Raw genomic sequence first — 17,265 nt, forward strand, 5'->3', positions numbered from 1 at the left:
TTTCATCCAAGGACATTGCGGCTGCGTCCGCTAAGGACATTGTAATCTCGAGAGTCCTAAACTGGGTTTGGAGGGGGTGGCCTATGGGGTCCGTGGAGCCAGAGTTCAATAGCTTTAAAGCGCACCAAAATGAACTGTCAGTATCAAAGGGATGCTTGTTGTGGGGGAACCGGGTGGTGGTACCTCACAAACTGAGACAAAAAGTGCTGGAATCACTTCACGAAGGCCATCCAGGCATGGTCCATATGAAGGCGCTAGCCCGCGGATACGTATGGTGGCCGGGGCTAGACGAGGATATAGAAGAGTGGGTTCGGGTGTGTGAGTTTTGTCAGCAGGCTAGGCCTGAACCGCCAGCCGCTACTCCGCAAAGATGGGAGTCGGCGGGAAAACCCTGGTCGAGACTGCACCTCGACTTCGCGGGGCCAGTACAAGGGCAGATGTTCTTGGTAATTGTGGACGCCTATACTAAATGGTTAGAAGTGGCTCACATGCGCTCAACCACTTGCTGTTGTCACTGTGCTGCAACAGTTGTTTGCCACTCACGGGTTGCCCGATGTTCTCGTGAGTGACAATGGCGCACAATTTACTTCCGAGGATTCAAACGGCCTCAAACGGCCAAGCAGAGAGAATGGTTAGACATACAAAAGAAGCTCTTGCAAAGCTGGTATGTGGTGATTGGGGGGTGAAACTTGCTTCGTTTCTAGACAAAATGTTACCCCGTGTTCGGCGACCGGCCGCAGCCCGGCCGAGATGTTGATGGGTCGCCGTTTAGCAACGCTGTTAGACAGGTTGCATCCTGACCTTAATGATTTGAAACCACAACAGCCAAGCGAAAGTCCGAAGGTCCGGACATACGAAAAAGGTGAGCAAGTGTATGCTCGTAACTATGCCAGTGGTCACTCGTGGCTCCCAGCCACTGTTACTGACGTTATTGGTACTAGGATGTATGTGGTACGGCTTGCAGATGGACGCAAGTGGCGTAGGCACATAGACCAGCTGAGGCAGCGGTGGGCAACTGACCGTTCAACCGTGCAGCCGGCTGAGTCCCCTGAGGACTTCCCATGACCTCTAGAGGAGCCAAGTACTGCGGAGCCTGAGGGCAACAGTACTGGTCAAGAGGCAGGGCAGACCCCTACTCTTGAACCAACTGGAACGGACGGGAATGTTCCTGACTCTGAGGTCCCAGAGTCAAGCGGAGTGCCACTGAGTGAAATGTGCCCTGAACCTATTCCACCTCATAGGTCTCAGGGGAATCAACGTGCACCTACCTACCTAAGTGATTATGATTGTTCATGATTGTATTTGCTTAGGGGGGAGGGAATTGTAATGTATTCATATGCTGACATGAGTACATGCGGATGTATGGTGAAACATCCCATAGGGAAGCTATGTCAAGCTTCGTCTCCGACAGGGATTCAAGTCCGAGACTAACAGACCAATCACGTTCTAGCTAGCTGTAAGCGGGAACGTTGGTGATTGGACCTTATGCGTTCAACCTAATAGGTTGTTAAATGTAAAGTAGGAGTGGCTATGTTAGCCGGGAATGTTTAAATACCGAGCAGTTTCAATGGACAAACTGTTCGGGCTATCAGATGTTGGACCGTGTTGGTGAAGTGATCGTCGAGCTGAATAAACCTGAGTTTTTGCTGAAATCACTCTCTGACTCATTGTTAACAGTATGTAGTCAGTATCCAGTTACTTTCTATGGCAATGATGATCTATGTTTGCTTTATTTTACACCCTCTGAAAGAATCTTGGTATTGCTGTTTTCATATATAGTTTCAAATAACAATACCACTGAGGGATCAATTATAGAAGCTGGAAAAGAAGTTCCTTGTTAGAAGCACTAAGTTTTTTAAAAAAGGTTTCTATCTGACAGCGTTTTTCTTTTGTGTTAACATTGTCCCTTGACAGAGGCGTTGAAAATATTATCATTCAGCATCTAGCAATCAGATAAAACTTGAACATACAATGACACCTTTCCCCTCAAGTAATTTCTGCCATCCTGCTTCTTTTCCTCCTCTGCTGCTATTTTTGTTTGACTTTTAACCCATTCATATTATTGCCTTGAGAAATTTGAATTGTGTATGCAATACAGTAAGAGAGGAATATATGCCTTTGGCAATATATGGTGGTGTATAACGTGACCTGTAACCAGTGCAGGGCCACTGTCATCTGCAAAGCTGCTTGCTTAACAAAACAAAATTGCAGTTCAATAACATTTTACACTGGATACAAGTTCAAAGCCCTTGATTAGAAAATCTTATCCTTTGAAGTTTGTGTTGATTTCAAGAGAGGAATGTATGCCTTTGGCAATATATGGTGGGGTCCGGTATAACGTGGCCTGTAACCAGTGCAGGGCCACTGTCATCTGCAAAGCTGCTTGCTTAACAAAACAAAATTGCAGTTCAATAACATTTTACACTGGATACAAGTTCAAAGCCCTTGATTAGAAAATCTTATCCTTTGAAGTTTGTGTTGATTTGTTCGGTACCTGATCTTGAGCCATATATTGTCAGAGCATCACTCTTGAATACAAAAGTAAGCTGCACAATTTCACTGTATTTCCTGTGAAAATATTTCCATTTCCTCTTTTACCATACTAAGCTATGTGATTGCCAGTCTCCAGGCAGGACCTGGAGATCTCACAGGATTACAACTGATCTTCAGACTACAGAGGTCAGTTCCCCTGGAGAAAATGGTGGCTTTGGAGCATGGACTCTATGGCATCATGTCCCTGCCGAGCTCTGCCCCTCCCCTAACTCCACCCTCTCAGGTTGTACCTCCAGTTCTCCAGGAATTTCCCCAGAGTTGGCAGCCCTGTTAAGCTAATTGAAGAGAAAGGTGGCTGTACTGTAAATAATATTTTCTGTCAATTACCTTTGAAGATTTCTTCATTTGTTATAAATTCCAGCTTGTTGTGGCATCTAAATCCTGAGCATTAACAAATTGGGTATTGCCTCTTGCTGGCTCTTCGGCTTTGAAATGGAGATGAGCACTGCAACCCTAGAGTCGGATTCAACTGGCTTTCGAGCAAGGGAACCTTTACCTTTATTTTTTTTCTTGTTTATAAAGGGCTTTTCAGCGCATGTTATTTCATCACTTGTGTCAGTGTGTTTCCATATTGCATGGGGTGGTTTTTTTCACTTCTGCAGATGTCTTGCTTCCTCTAATGGTCACTTTAATATTACATCACTGTACAACTGGTTTATCCCTGAGCACTTTCAAAGTGCATGGAAATAAACGGGAAGTACAGCAATGAAGTACCGAAGCAACCACTAGAGGGACCAAAATACGTGTGGAAAGGGGGGGGGAACTGACACAGTATGGGCACAAAAGTGACAAAAATAGTGACAAAAAATAAAAAGTGTGAAAAAACCATTGACTCTAAACCATGATTTATAATCCTGGTTTCCAGTCCAGAAACAAGCTGTAGTTTGGATATCAAAAACAATATGTGGTTCATTGTAACAAATCAGGGAGCCTTCACTCTGAGTATGGTATGCAATGGGAGGAGGACGCAAATTCTACAGACGCCATTTAAGGAGCTTGTTATTACCTTTAAAGCCGTAAATGATCTTGGACAGACAGGGATGCTGAGGGGGGAGACTGGGGGGACAAAATTTGGGGCCCCAAGTAAGCTGGAGGGCTCCTGAAGCAGATGTCATGCTGTGTTCATGGAATGGATTTTTTGAAATCTCATCAGTTCTGACTGCAGCCGCTAGGGGCGCAGGGAAGGCAGAGCACAGTAAACAGCACTCAGAATATGCTGGCTGGGCTTTTTAGGAGAGTTTGCTAAGAGGCTGAGGGAAACTGTTTGCTGATCAGATCATATTAAACTCATCAGCCAAGCCAGCACTGGAGCAAGGCAAGACCAGCCAGGACAAGATACAGTCAATGACAGAATGCAGCATCCAAACAAGGTCTGTGGTTTCCTTTTTCCTTTAGTTCCGCCCAGCTCCTGCACAGCCAGATCTTGCAAAGTTGCAGCCTTGTTAGAGTGCAGTAGCAAACCATGTCCCCCCAACCCTTTTGTTGTCTTTTCCTACATTTCTCTCACGCTTTCCCCCCTTTTTCTCCACCTTCATTTTGCTTTCTTCCTGTCATGATCTGCCATTCACCAATCCCCACTTTTAATTTCTCTCTCTCTCCCCCACCTTATTTTGCAATCTCAACTTCTCCTCACTCATCCCATTTAGCAATTTAGAATGTATTTAATAGTAGCATAGGAGCAAACCTATGGGAGTTAATATTTCTCCATAATCCATAAAAGTGGTAAAAGGCGTCTTTTCCCCTTCCACTTTTAACATGCATGTTAATAAATGTTAATCTGTAGGGTTGCCAACCTCCAGGTAGTGGCTGGAGATCTCCTGCCACTGATCTCTAGGTGGCAGATGTAGGTGGCAGTGGAGAAAATGGCCACTTTGGAAGGTGGGTTCTATGACACTGAAGTCCCTCCCGTCCCCAAACCCTGCCGTGTCCACCATGAAAATCTCCAAATATTTCCCAACCTGAAGGTGGCAACCTTATTAATCTGCCTCAGTGGTAACAAATGAGGAACCGAAATCAGAACTTATTTACTGTATATCCCACCTTTCTCCCAAAGGGAGAACCAAAGCAGTTTACATTGGCCCCTGCCACACGGCAGGGAAAAAACGAGGAGAAGCGCGGCTTTTAAAAGCCGCGCCAAAAAAGAAACGCCTCGGCGGGATCCCACGGACCCCGTTAGCGGTGCACCGTTGCTCCCCGGCACAATCAGATGCCGGGGAGAAAGAGGTGAGTGGGAGGGGGAGGCTGCCGAACTGCACATGCTCGAGCATGCGCAGTTCGACCGGGGGCCGGGGATGCGGCGGCGGCAAGACGCGCCACCGATCCCACGGCCAGGAAGATGCGGCCCAAACGGATGAACCACCTAAGGGCCGGATCGGAGGCGGGAGCGCGACGCCAGGCAGATGTTGACGTCGGATCGCTCCCGTTTGCCGCGCTTCCGATCTGGCCCGCTCCCGGCCCAAACTGCCTCGTATGAACGGGGCCATTGTTCTCCTCATCTCTGTTTTATCCTCACAACAACCCTGTGAATTAGGTTAGACCTAGTGTGGGATGGGCCCAAGGTCACCCAGCAAGCTTCCATGGCAGAGCAGGGATTTGAACCTGGCTGTCCCAGATCCTAGTCTGACACTTTAACCACTAAACAAGCTTAGCCTCCATTGCAAAGAGTATTGGGGGTGGGAGGGTGTCTGGAAATAGCCTGGGCCAGAATATTCCGATTCCTTTCATTTTTGGCCCTGGAACTCCCATGATCATCCTGAAGCTGGTGGCCAATTTTGAGATTTCAGATTTTATTTTCTGAGTCATGCCTGCCACAAATGGACGGGCAGGTGTTTTATTATTATACTTTATTATTATTATTATTTTTACATACATTTCATTTGCACATGGCTGCCTCCCTCCGGCCCAGCCCAGGCCGGAGTGTGTGTGTGTGTGTGTGTGTGTGTGTGTGTGTGTGCGTGCGCCGAAGGCCCAGAGAGAGCAGAGGGGAGCTGCAGGTGGTACGAGGGAGCCAAATTATTTGTTTTGCTATGATATTTGATTTGGATCAGGGACATATGGGCCCCCCTTATGGAGTGCTTATGTCATTTTAAATGAGGCTGCCCTCAATTCTGGAGAGGTCCTACACTGGTCTCTAGCTTCAAAAGTTAAGTGGCTGTCCTTCTGTATGGAGGTGCCATGTTTCTGGAATTCTTTCTCTCTAGAGATCTGCCTGGCACATTGTCTGCATCTCTCTTTCCTAATTTTTGGTTGATCTTTTTCTTACTAGCATTTTGTTATTCTTCTGTTTTTAATTATTATACGGGTTCTGACATTTTCCACAGGGACAGTTCTCCCTGCACCACCTGCACTTGTATTCCGCCTCTGGCTTCCCTCATTTCCACAGATGTTTTTGCAGTTCCAGAAGCAAAAACACAGTTTTCCCCCTCTTGTGGTGCAGCATGGGAATTCCTGCTAACAGGGAAGTCTGATGTTGTGGAGCAATAGGGGACAAACTGCGTTTTTGCTCCTGAGACTGCAGAAACATCTGCAGAAACAAGGGAAAGCAGCGATGGAATACAAGCGCAGGTGCGGGGAGAACAGTCCCTATGGAAAATATCTCAGTTTGTTTTACTGCTAAGGCTGGTTTTGCTTTTACTGCTGTATGTTAATGTCAGTGGGATTCTAAGGCTGCTATGTTTTATTCTCCAGTATCCTACAGCTGTTTCATTTGCTTTTCTGTGATTTGCTTTAATTTGCATACCTTTCGGAAGCTTCTTCAAGAGCTCTTTTGCTGACTGACTGAAGGTTAATTTTTTAATAAATAAAGAAATGCCACTGCTGTGATATACTCTTCCCAAGCTATTCAGTTTCAGAAGCCAAAGCCAACATCTCACAGCTGAACTAGAAGCGACATTTGGCAGGAGTTGTGTCAGGGTTCATGCGGGATTCAGTTTACAGCTGATCAAAGAGGGCCCACCAGCTGGGGCCATTTTACCTCAGGAAAATGGTGCAGGGGGCAGAAGCCCCTTCTCTCTGACAGAATGGTCCCAAGCCAAATCAGGCTCCAATGCACTTAGGAATATCATGCGTAAGCCTAAGTAAGCTGTAAGCAAATGCCTTTGGAAAACACTAGACTATCTCATTCATCCAACCACCAGATAAACTCCCATGAAATGTCAAAATGTCAATGATTATTCTTTCTGTGTTTATGTGGGAATTCAATTTGTACGCTTATTATATAGGTCACTAATGCCCCCCCCCCCGGAAAGTCAGCATTAGCTGACTTGCGGGAGGCATCTCATTTTCCTTTCGTCCACTATTTCCTATTTCCCAGACAGCCTACATATATCTGCCCCTTTGTCTTCAGGTTTCCTTCTCCCCTCCAGCAGCCTCTGCCTAGGAAAACTATGGCCTCGTTGTGCGGTGCTGGCCACTTGACCAGGCCCACTTGCATGGTGGGGAACCCTCAAGGACTCATGGAGAGCCAGCTTACTTTCCCCTGTATCCCTGTCCTGCAGTATTTCCTCTTTCCATCCTCCTGCCAACCCCTATATCCTCTCTCCATTCCCTGACTCATTCTCTCTTTCTCAGCCATTTACCAACCTACCTTTTATCTGCCTCCCATCTTCAGGTATATTTATTATTTATTTACTTGATTTGTAACCCCCCATTCTCCCCAGTGGGGACCAAAGCTGCTGACATTATTCTCCTCTCCTCCTTTTTTCTCCTCACAACAACCCTGTGAGGTAGGTTAGGCTGAAAGTATGTGACTGGACCCAAATCACCCAGTGAGCTTCCACCGCAAGATGGGAGTTCAAACCTGGGTCTCCCAGACTCTACTTTGAAGCTCTAACTACTATACCACACTGGTTTTCATAAGGTGAATGCTGTTGAACAGTAGCAAGCAGACGGGCCTAACTGAGCCATGCAAGTCAGGTGGTAACAAGTTTGGTAGGTTGCTTCTAGGCTTAGGTTTGCCAGCCTTTAGGTGGGACCTGGAGATCTCCCAGAATTACAACTGAACTCAAGATGACGGAGATCTGTTCACCTGGAGAAAATAGCTGCTTGGGATGGTAGACTCTGTGGCACTATATCCAGCAGAGGCCTCTCTGCTCCCTAAGCCCTGACCTCCTCAGAATCCACCACAAAATCTCCACAAATTTCCCAGCCTGGAGCTGGCAACCCTAGTCAGGCCTGGCCCCAGTGACTCCTCCCTGAAAGGCCAGAATAGGCCCTGCCCTCCCCCTGTCTTTTACTGACAGAGCCAAGCCTGGAATACTGTGGTTGCCCAGAAAAAGCCACTTAGGAAGTGGGTTGTTTAAAGCTACCGGTGCTCCTTTTATCATTTGCACATTTTTATACTACCCAATGTATATATTTTTTTAGATTTCACATTTTTCTGCAAACCTGGGGTCCTTTTCAGGTTTGTAGAAAGACTGGTCTTGCCCGCCCACAGCTCCAGTCACTGGATTGAAGTATCCAGCAATGTTCCCTCTAAACTGAGTTCGTGTGAGCGAGCTCACAGATTTTTAGCCTCCGGCTTGTACATTTTTTGCCTTCGCTCAGGAAGGAGGGCTCCAGAGCAGTGTTCCCTCTAAGCTGGGTTCGTGTGAGCCAGCTCACCGTTTTTTAACCTCTGGCTCACATGTTTTTGTCTTCGCTCAGGGAGAATGGCTCCAGAGCAAACTGATCGATGCAGTAGCCAAATCGCTCGCTCACAACTTTAATGCCAGTAGCTCACAGAGTAGAATTTTTGCTCACAGGACTCCACAGCTTAGAAGGGAGCCTTGGTATCCAGAGATTGGCCAACTTCGCTATTAGAATATAAAATTAAACACTACTTCACTATTAATCTCGATTTTTTCCCCCCCTAGAATAGTTCGGTGTGGTCTAGTTCAGTGCCTCTAGAGGGCCAGTGTGGTATAGGAGTTAGTCCAATATTCTAAGGCTGGTAAGAGTCAAGTTCTGGTCACTGGGAAGCCTTTGACTAGTCATTTTCTCTTTCTTTCAAGGTTGTTGTGAAGATAAAATGGAGGTGGGGAGATCCATCTATTCCCCATGAGCTCCTAGTAGGAAAGGCATGGTAAAAAATGATAGATTGTTTTCAGTGCCCCTACAGCCCTACAATTAATCTGAGTATCCGTTTTCTTTTACTGTATTCGGTTTCTTTTACAGTGGATCCTTGTACCTCCTGTCCCTTCTATAACCCTTAGAGCATTGTTAGATGCTAAATCAATGCTATGTACAATAATAGCAATGATATTGCATATTATAATTTTGACAGTTTTTACTGCTCTGATGTTTATTGTAAACTGCTTTATTGCTGGAGAAATGGATCCAGTTGCAAAAGCAAATCAAGGGGTATGGTTTCACTAAATTAATAAAAGCTCTTTTTTTGTTTTGTTTTGTTTTATAGCTTCCATGAAGAATGGGCTGGAGAAATCACAGAGACTGGCTGTAGTAGAGATAATGATTTTCACAGCAAATTAACCAGAACCAGCAGTGTCCTTGGTAAACAGTTAGTACCAGGAAACAATGTTGCTATACATGCTATCAGCACGATACATGTCGTTGAGGTCTATGGGACTGAAAAGGATGTGGTTGGGACCTCAGATTCTCATTTACCTGGATAAGCAACCTCAGAAATGCAATTAAAGATTTGCTGGACCAAAGCCAAATGGGAATCCAAATGCCTGCTGAATGTGCCTTAAAAACTGCATCAAAATAAATGACTGGATCATTTCTATGTATCTACTCCAGTAAATGTCAGAATATATAAATGAAAATGATTGCATTCTGGTGTGATATAAATAAAACAGTGCATACTGATATTTAACAGCAAGTAGCTATTTCTGCAATTTGCTTTCAAAAGTGAACATGTTAAGAAACCAATGATACCCTTCTTTGCGCATCACAGTCGGTATTTTTTGTGCCAGGTGAAATCACTGAAAAGAAGTACAAGTGCGCAGGACTGTAAATTTATTTATCTTCTCTTTTTATAAGTACACCAGAAAGAATAAAAATGTATTTTTGCACAATACAATGATGGAATCACAATAAAGATTTTTTTTAATTATGCAAAATATCAGAGCTTTTAATGTTAATGGGTTTGAAAGAGTTTGGGCTCTTTATTAAAATGTCACAGGGCTTGAGATTACAATGCAAATCTTCAATTGAGCCTGACAGAACACGTATTAAGAGAAATCTAAGGATTTCCCTTGGGAAAATGAGAGTTGCCAGATCCTGACTTGGAGATTGCACTTGCTACTTTAGGAGCGCTAATGCAGTAGTCACTGTGGCATAGTCCTGGGCCTAGGATATGTCAACCTTATAGATAATACATAATGCAGACTTGCCATATTAGCTTTTAAAGGAATGTTGCTGAAACAGCCAAGAGTTTCTTGTTCTGCTTATAGGAGTTATCTCAGGATATCACCATTGAGGAACCCACCATTAGGTTGTTGCAGGCATATCTTTAGCACATCACCATTGAGGAACCCACCACTATATAATTGACAGTGGAAGTCTGAAGTTATACGCATTAGGTTGTTGCAGGCATATCTTTAGCACTAGCAGTGGGTTATTGTACATGGTATAGGAGTGATGTGGTGCTCCAAGAGGTTACGGTACTAATAAACATTTAGTGATTTCTAGCATTCAAGGCACTCTGCATACATTGGTCCAATAACACTGGTGTGCGTAATGTTGATGCGTATAAAGCGCTGTCAAGTTGCAACCGACTTCTGGCGATCCCAGCAAAGGGCTTTCAAGGCAAGTGAGAAGCAGAAGGGGTTTGCCATTGCCTTCCTCTGCAGAATCTTCCTTGGTGGGCTCCTTTCTAGGGTTGCCAGCCCCCAGGTCCAGGTGGGGTTTCCCCCACTTCTGGGAGCTTCAATCTGCCCCTGGCCAGTTGGCTGGTGGGGGACGCCCTGCCCCCAAGCGACACCCGCCCAGCCACTTCTCTCCCTCCCCTCCTGCCTGATTTACAGGGATTCAGCTGATCGGCGAGGACCAGAGGCTGCACACTCAGCTTGCAAAAAGACCCTTTAGAGGGTCTTTTTGCAAGCAGGGTGGGGGCCACAGCATAGGCAGCTGCTTTCCCCCAGCCCTGTGTGCCGCACACTTGCGAAAAGACCCTTTAAAGGGTCTTTTTGGGAGCTGAGCATGCGGTCCATGACCAGCTCTTTCCTTCCCTCTTGCTAGATTTAAAGGGCCCTCCAGCTTGTCGGCAGGCCACGTGATCCCTTCCAATCAGCTGAAGCCCTTTAAATCAGGCAGGAGGAGAGGGAGAGATGTGACCGGGCAGGTGGTCTCTCTTGGGGGTGGGGCTTGGAACACTCCCCAAACCCCCCTGCCAGAATGATGATGGGAACTGTGTTGCCCTGCAAGGAGCTTACATCGCTCTTATGGACTTATGAACCATAATTCATGACTGTACAATAAGTGCACAAAGGGAAGTGGACTGTGTGATGGCCACGCACCGATGCCAACTGCCTGGACTCCCCAGCTGAGGGAAGCCTCCTCCTGAGACAGTGTACCAGACCAGAAACGGATCTGTGGATTGCCTTATACCTCTCACCTGCATTCCAGTAGAAAGAGAGCCAATTTCCCTAGCCATACAAGTGCACAGAAACCAGTGACAGTTTGCTGAAGAGAAACACCATGCTTTGTAAAGGAGTTCTGAACATCTTTACAGAGACTCCATAAGCAAACTTCAGCACGGAGGCATCTTTCTCCCCACCCCCCACCTCCACCAGATGCTGCATGTATGCTTTCCAGCATAACAAAAGAACTGCTTCCATGACTAGGTAGCGGACACGTACCAGCCAAGCCCATCACCCAGACGATTGTTGGACTATCAATGCTAACAACCCTAGCCATTCCAGCCAGTGTCTCCCAAAGGTGCCACTGTTAGTATGTATAGAAGTAACATTGTCCAACCATAAAGCCCCCTTCCTCCTGAAACCAGTTTTTGTGTTGAAACTTCCTGGGGACTACGTGACTGGGGACACCCACCCCTTGTCAAGCCAGGGTATAAAGAGAGAGACTCCCCATTGTTCTCTCTCACACTTCCTCTCTACCTGACCTCACCCTACCTTGCTGACTCTCGGTTTAAGCGCTGCCATGAGTCTACTATGTGTGTTGCTGGTCAACATACGGCCCTTTCCCCTTTTAGTCTCCCTTCATTTTTTGCTGCAGGATCGCTTCATCTCGTCAGACAGGTAAGTATTGCCCAACCAATGGATTTCTTCTGCTAATGCAAACATCTCCATACCTTTCTGTCTAATTTTCTTAGTTCTGTATTGTTGTGCGTATGCTTGGATTTTATTATATGTGTGTGCAAACTCCCTAGTAAAGAAACCATTTCATTAAGATCTGGTCTCTGCGTCTATTTCTGGAAATCTGGACTAAGTGGGACTCCTGTATGCATAGGCTATTGTTTTCCATAGAGCAGGGGAAAAGGTAAAAGAAGAAGCCAGGGACTGACAACAGAGTAGTGGCAGTAGGGTAGAGAAGTCTTTGTAGACCATGGAGATGCAGGCACAGGGAAGTGGTGGTTAGTTTGCAGAAATTTTGCGGAGCAAATAAGCAGGAATATTATAATAAGAAGCAGAAATTTGAAGTGATGGTTACAACATGGCAGAAGGCATAGGAATGAGACTGCCAGAAAGTGGCTGATGGAGTTTGTTATCCAGATTTGTCACTGCAGATGTAAAATCTAAAGTAGAAATAATTCAATGGGTTGAACAGATGGTGAACATCTAAGTGACAAGCCTATAATACTAGGAACATTCACAGTCATGCCAGGCAATAGGAAAGGCAGGTGGATGTACAGAATCAACTTTAGTGGATTGCTGTGATTTATTTAAGCAATCTGGTACCATACATTGAAGATAACTATATATAGAAATTGCACTCAGAATGTTTTGTGTAGTTCTGTTCTCCCTGCAAATGTTAATTATGCCCCTTGGAGTGTTCTTTATTGCTCATGTAAAAATGATTTATCTTTCGGCTGGGGGGGGAAGCATGGAAAAGATGAAAGCAGTTGAGAGACCGTTAAGCAAACACATGAGACAACACGTTCATTCAATTACCCTCTTCTGATGTTTGCCAGCAGGCAAATCCTGTGTGTCTATTTGGGCTCACTGCAATGGCACAACACAGATTTGCAGCACAGCAACTCAAGAGTGTGTGATGGTTGGGAAATGGTTCTTCTAGGAAGTATAGCTCCAGTCATGAGCTAGGGCATCATTTGTGCCTGTGGGGGGGACAAGGACAACTTTGGGCATTTGGGCCTAGTCAACGGGTGTCAACCAGTCAGCTCTCAAGCAGCTTCCTATGGCCTGCCCCAGAGGTCAGCCCATCTCGGCATGGGAGGGGCAGGCAGACCCACAGGCTTGTCTCTGCTATGCAGCTCAGACTAAAATCAGCAGGCTGAAGAGGTGCTTCGCATTTAGCAACTCTCTCTTGGCAAAGACCCACCATCCTACCCCATGCTTGTTGATTTCATTTACTGTATGACTACTTATCCTTTGCTATGACTGCAGTAGGTCACTGGTTAACAGGGCTGGAAAGGAATTTTATCCAGAGCAAATTGGCTGATAGGCCCTGGGGTTCTTGCCTTCCCCATAGCAAAGAACAAATTTACCGTGTATGCTTGTTTACATTGTTCAAAGAGAATAACCCTCACAACTGGGTGCTGGTGTTTAAGTACTGGCTGGTGAACACAGTGCAGGTTGTGCAGGGTGGGCTCTCTACATGACACAAAGGGGAGACCCCTTAAGGGGATCTGTGGGGGCAAGGGGCAGGACAGCCAGCCTTGGTGCTGACACATTGGCCACGTCCCCGGGAAGGATGGTGGCAGTGGCTAAGAATAGCGATTTCTGTCATTGTCCCCAGCCTATGCCATGCCAAGACCTGAGAAACCTGTAATCAATAAAGTTGCAGCCGATTCTTCCCAGCATGGGTCTCCGTGTCATCCTTCTCTCTCCCGTGCCCCATGGGCTGGTCCCCACTCCAGGCACAAATTCACCATCTCTGGATGCCTACTGCAAGACCAACACATTACTGTGTGAGCTTTCTATTGGCTTTATCATCCTGTGTGAAAACTTTTAGATGTCCTTTTGCATGCTACACTAATTCCATAGTAGTTCCTGCATTCATGACAGAGTGTAGGTCACTTAGGTGGTAGTTGCAGGAAAGCGCTTTCTCACATAACGTTAGCGCTAGCTATTTGAGTACTAATGTTAAAGAATCCAATTCATGTTAGAACACAGAGAACACTTTGGATTTGCAGCACAGCTATCAGCAAGAAAGTCTTTGTCTCAGACACAGTTCTTCATAAAGTAGTAGTCACAATCCACTTCAGACCATTTTTTCAATTGTCATTTGTTGCTATTGATGAACATCTGAGGTAAAATTACCTGAATCAGACCAATGACCTACCCAGGTCAGTAATATGTACTGTGATTGGCAGCAGGTCTTTGGCAGGAAAGAGTCTTTCTTAACACTTGGTGTCTGATAACCTTTAAGTGGAAATGCAATGAAATGAATCTGGAATATTCTATAGGCAGAGTATGTATTCAAGTCAGAGCTGGGCCATAATTAAGTGGAACTATGCCCCAAAAGATAACAAAATGTTTGTACACCAACACTTAAAACCATTGTTTAAATGTTTCTTCCACATGAAATTGTAGCTGTACTGTGATCATAGTACAATGTTTTGTTACAGTGTGCTGGGTTACCAGTTGTAGTGCTCCTTTTAAGTGTTTATGTGCTGAGGAGTTAAGTATTAGATTACGATGTAAGAATTCTATAAAATGCATATCTGATTGTTTTCTTGAAGCACTGAAAAAAGCAGAAGCCTTATTGCTTGAATTAAAGAACCAATACAAGTAGATAAAGTTGACTTCCCTCTCTCTCATGCAAATAGTCTGCAAAGCAGCCATGTATTTATTTTTTCCAGAGCATTACTAAGACCTCTGCTGGCCAAAGCCTCTTACAGTGACTCTCGGATTTTAGTTTCACTTTTCACAAACTCGTAATTGAACTTCCGTTTCTGACAGCAGCTCAGGGGACCCAACTTGCCTGATTCTGTGTTTCAGCCACAGGAGAGAAAAATCCGTCACACCCATGGACAATGCTATTCAGAAAATGTAAGTTTTCCCCTTTGTGTTGAGAAAGGTTTCTACCGTGACAGTTTCAGCTTTGCTAATCATAGGTCCCTGCCACACGGCAGGGAAAACACTGGCCAAAGTGCGGCTTTTAAAAGCTGCACCAAAAAAGAGATGCCGCGGCGGGATCCCACGATCCCCTGAGCCGCTTGGGCATGCGCAGTACGCCCGGGGGCCAGGGATGCGCCGGCGGAAAGACTCGCCGGCGATCCCACGGCCGGCAGTGATGCGGCCTTTCGGCTGCAGGGTTTGGCCGGGAGGGGCGGATTGGGAACGGGCTGGGAACGGGCGCAGCACGATTCCCAGATGTTGCTGTGGGATCGTGCCCGTTTGCTGTGGCCCCGATCCGTCCCTCTCCCGGCCCAAAACCTCTCGTGTGGACAGGGCCATGGATTGGCAAACTGGGCCCAAGCAAAGGAAAAATAAAGAATTTCTGTTGACTTAAGTATGTCTATCAGTCAGAGCAAGCAAAGGAATTTGAAAAATATAGCACCTTAAAAAGGAAATTGAGGGTTGTTTCAGAGACTGAGAGTTTAAGGTTGTATCCCATATGAACAATCTGATCTTAGCCCCCCACCCCAATCAGGGCAAGGTATCATAGGATGCCATAGCTACTTGCTTGTTTGGTCACAATTTTAAACACTAGTTGGTGCACATAATCTTCTGTCATTCTTTGGTTATATTTTGGAATTTAGACCTTCCTCTGACACTACAGCAGCCTACAGAATCAAAGGAAAAGGTGGCAGTAGAAACCTGTACTAACCACCTCTACCCCCAACACACACCTCAGTCAATACATTACACTGGTGGACAGTGTCTCTTAAGAACTGATTCTCACCCATCATCCTTCTCACTGTTTTTCTTCAGCTTTGCTAATAAAAGAAGAATTTAGTGTGGGGAATGCACAAAACACTCCCATACTGTGCTGTGTGAGCACAACAGAAGATTATTGTTCTCAAGAGTTATGTACTGGGTGGTGACTTATGTTTTTATCAAAGTGTCACCACAGACTGCGAGCTCCACCCAACTCCTCATAAACAAAGCAGTCTTTTCTCAATATGTATATGGTCAGTTAACCCAAGATAAGAAAGCTGTGGAGAAAAAGCTCTTGATTAGTTAAGGCCGCTTTGGTTCTTGCTTTTGTTTCAAGTTTGCATATAACAAAAATCCAGGATTAAAATGAGTTATGACTTTGTTTTCCCACCATGTAAGCGAAACAGCAGTTATTAATGGGCAAATAATCTACTTAACACAAAGTGATTACTGTATAATTTAAGTATCACATTAATTTATGCATTTTGGTATAGTTGCACAGGTGTTGGATTTGGAGATGGGAACCTCAGGTCCAAATCCGTAATAACAGCCAAGTTAGACTTTATGGCAACAAACTTTTAAAGTCATTATTATATGCTACAGTTTAATCCTACCACCCATAATCTGAGTTAGCATCTTTATTTTGACTTTTATTCAGTTTTATTAAGTTCCTCATGTTGATTTTGTTTCAATGGCAACAATTTGAGATATTTGATTAGGACGAAAGAACAAACTGAGTGTGGCTAAAAGTTACATTTGAACAAATTCAGTGCTTTATGTGGAAATTATTTTTATTGGATTAAATTTATAAACATTTAGACAATATAGCACATATTTTCCTTATATTGTTTAATTTTTTTAAGTCTGTGAAAACTGTTGACATGCATAAAGAGCAACCCTAAGCAGGTTTACTTGAAAGAAAATATCTTTTATTACATGGAGCTTACTCCCAGGAATGTGTTCCGAGGACTGCAGTGTAATTTTAGCATACTCAAAGCACTGGGCATGCTGTGCTATGGCTGTGATGGTCCATTCTTCTACTTCTAGAAAATGTAGCTTTTTTCCCATAGAGGTCACTGAGGCAATTCATCACTTGCATAACTTATTAGTTCTATTAGCGATTACATTATCCATTCCACAGTGTGAGAAGAGACCTTTAAATAAGAATTTTAGCTTTGATTTGACTTGCACAGCCAGTCAAGTGAATTCATAACTTGATTTTTAATTTGGATTGTTGTAAATATTTATGGTTTTATCCCCCCACCTCTATGTTTACAAAACAATAAAACGGCAATTTACTCTCTCAAACAATTATGTGGAATAATCACCTAAAATACACCGATTACGAACTTCAAAACTGCCAAACCTGCCTAGTATTATATTGGCAATGGCATCCATTGAATTTATTTTTAGAAATGGAAAATTTTCAACAGAAACATAAAACACTGGAAAGTTTTCTGCCTCATATCAATACATACAGGTGTTTGCTGAAGCTTAAAGAAGACAATTCATTTATATCCAGTCATCCTCCTGAGAAACTCAGGGTGCGGTGTATGGGTTGTTCTTTTTAAAATGTTTAAAAGTTCATGACTTTTCAGTATACAGATTGAAAGCTTCATTTCCCTCTTGGGAGTTCTGCATCTCAGAAAGAAAGAAAGAAAGAAAGAAAGAAAGAAAGAAAGAAAGAAAGAAAGAAAGAAAGAAAGAAAGAAAGAAAGAAAGAAAGAAAGAAAGAAAGAAAGAAAGA

At 44.6% G+C, this 17,265-nt stretch overlaps 2 protein-coding genes across 3 annotated transcripts in view; both read left to right on the plus strand.

The window, feature by feature from the left end:
* SUSD3 (sushi domain containing 3) overlaps window positions 1-9,222 on the plus strand; it is a 63,314-nt gene extending 54,092 nt beyond the window's left edge. Inside the window, exon 5 of the mRNA XM_015421198.1 lies at window positions 8,948-9,222. Within this exon, the coding sequence (XP_015276684.1) occupies window positions 8,948-9,164 (217 nt within the window). The 3' untranslated portion in view covers window positions 9,165-9,222. The remainder of the gene's footprint in view (window positions 1-8,947) is intronic.
* A 5,405-nt stretch (window positions 9,223-14,627) lies between these two features.
* Window positions 14,628-17,265, plus strand: part of CARD19 (caspase recruitment domain family member 19) — a 51,276-nt gene continuing 48,638 nt past the window's right edge. For both annotated transcript variants that reach the window (XM_015421195.1, XM_015421197.1), the window contains exon 1: window positions 14,628-14,687. In XM_015421195.1, coding sequence (XP_015276681.1) covers window positions 14,672-14,687 — 16 coding nt within the window. In that variant the 5' untranslated portion in view covers window positions 14,628-14,671. The remainder of the gene's footprint in view (window positions 14,688-17,265) is intronic.

The sequence above is a fragment of the Gekko japonicus genome, unplaced genomic scaffold, assembly GCF_001447785.1.
Source record: "Gekko japonicus isolate JY-2015 unplaced genomic scaffold, Gekko_japonicus_V1.1 scaffold149, whole genome shotgun sequence".
NCBI classification, from domain to species: domain Eukaryota; kingdom Metazoa; phylum Chordata; class Lepidosauria; order Squamata; family Gekkonidae; genus Gekko; species Gekko japonicus.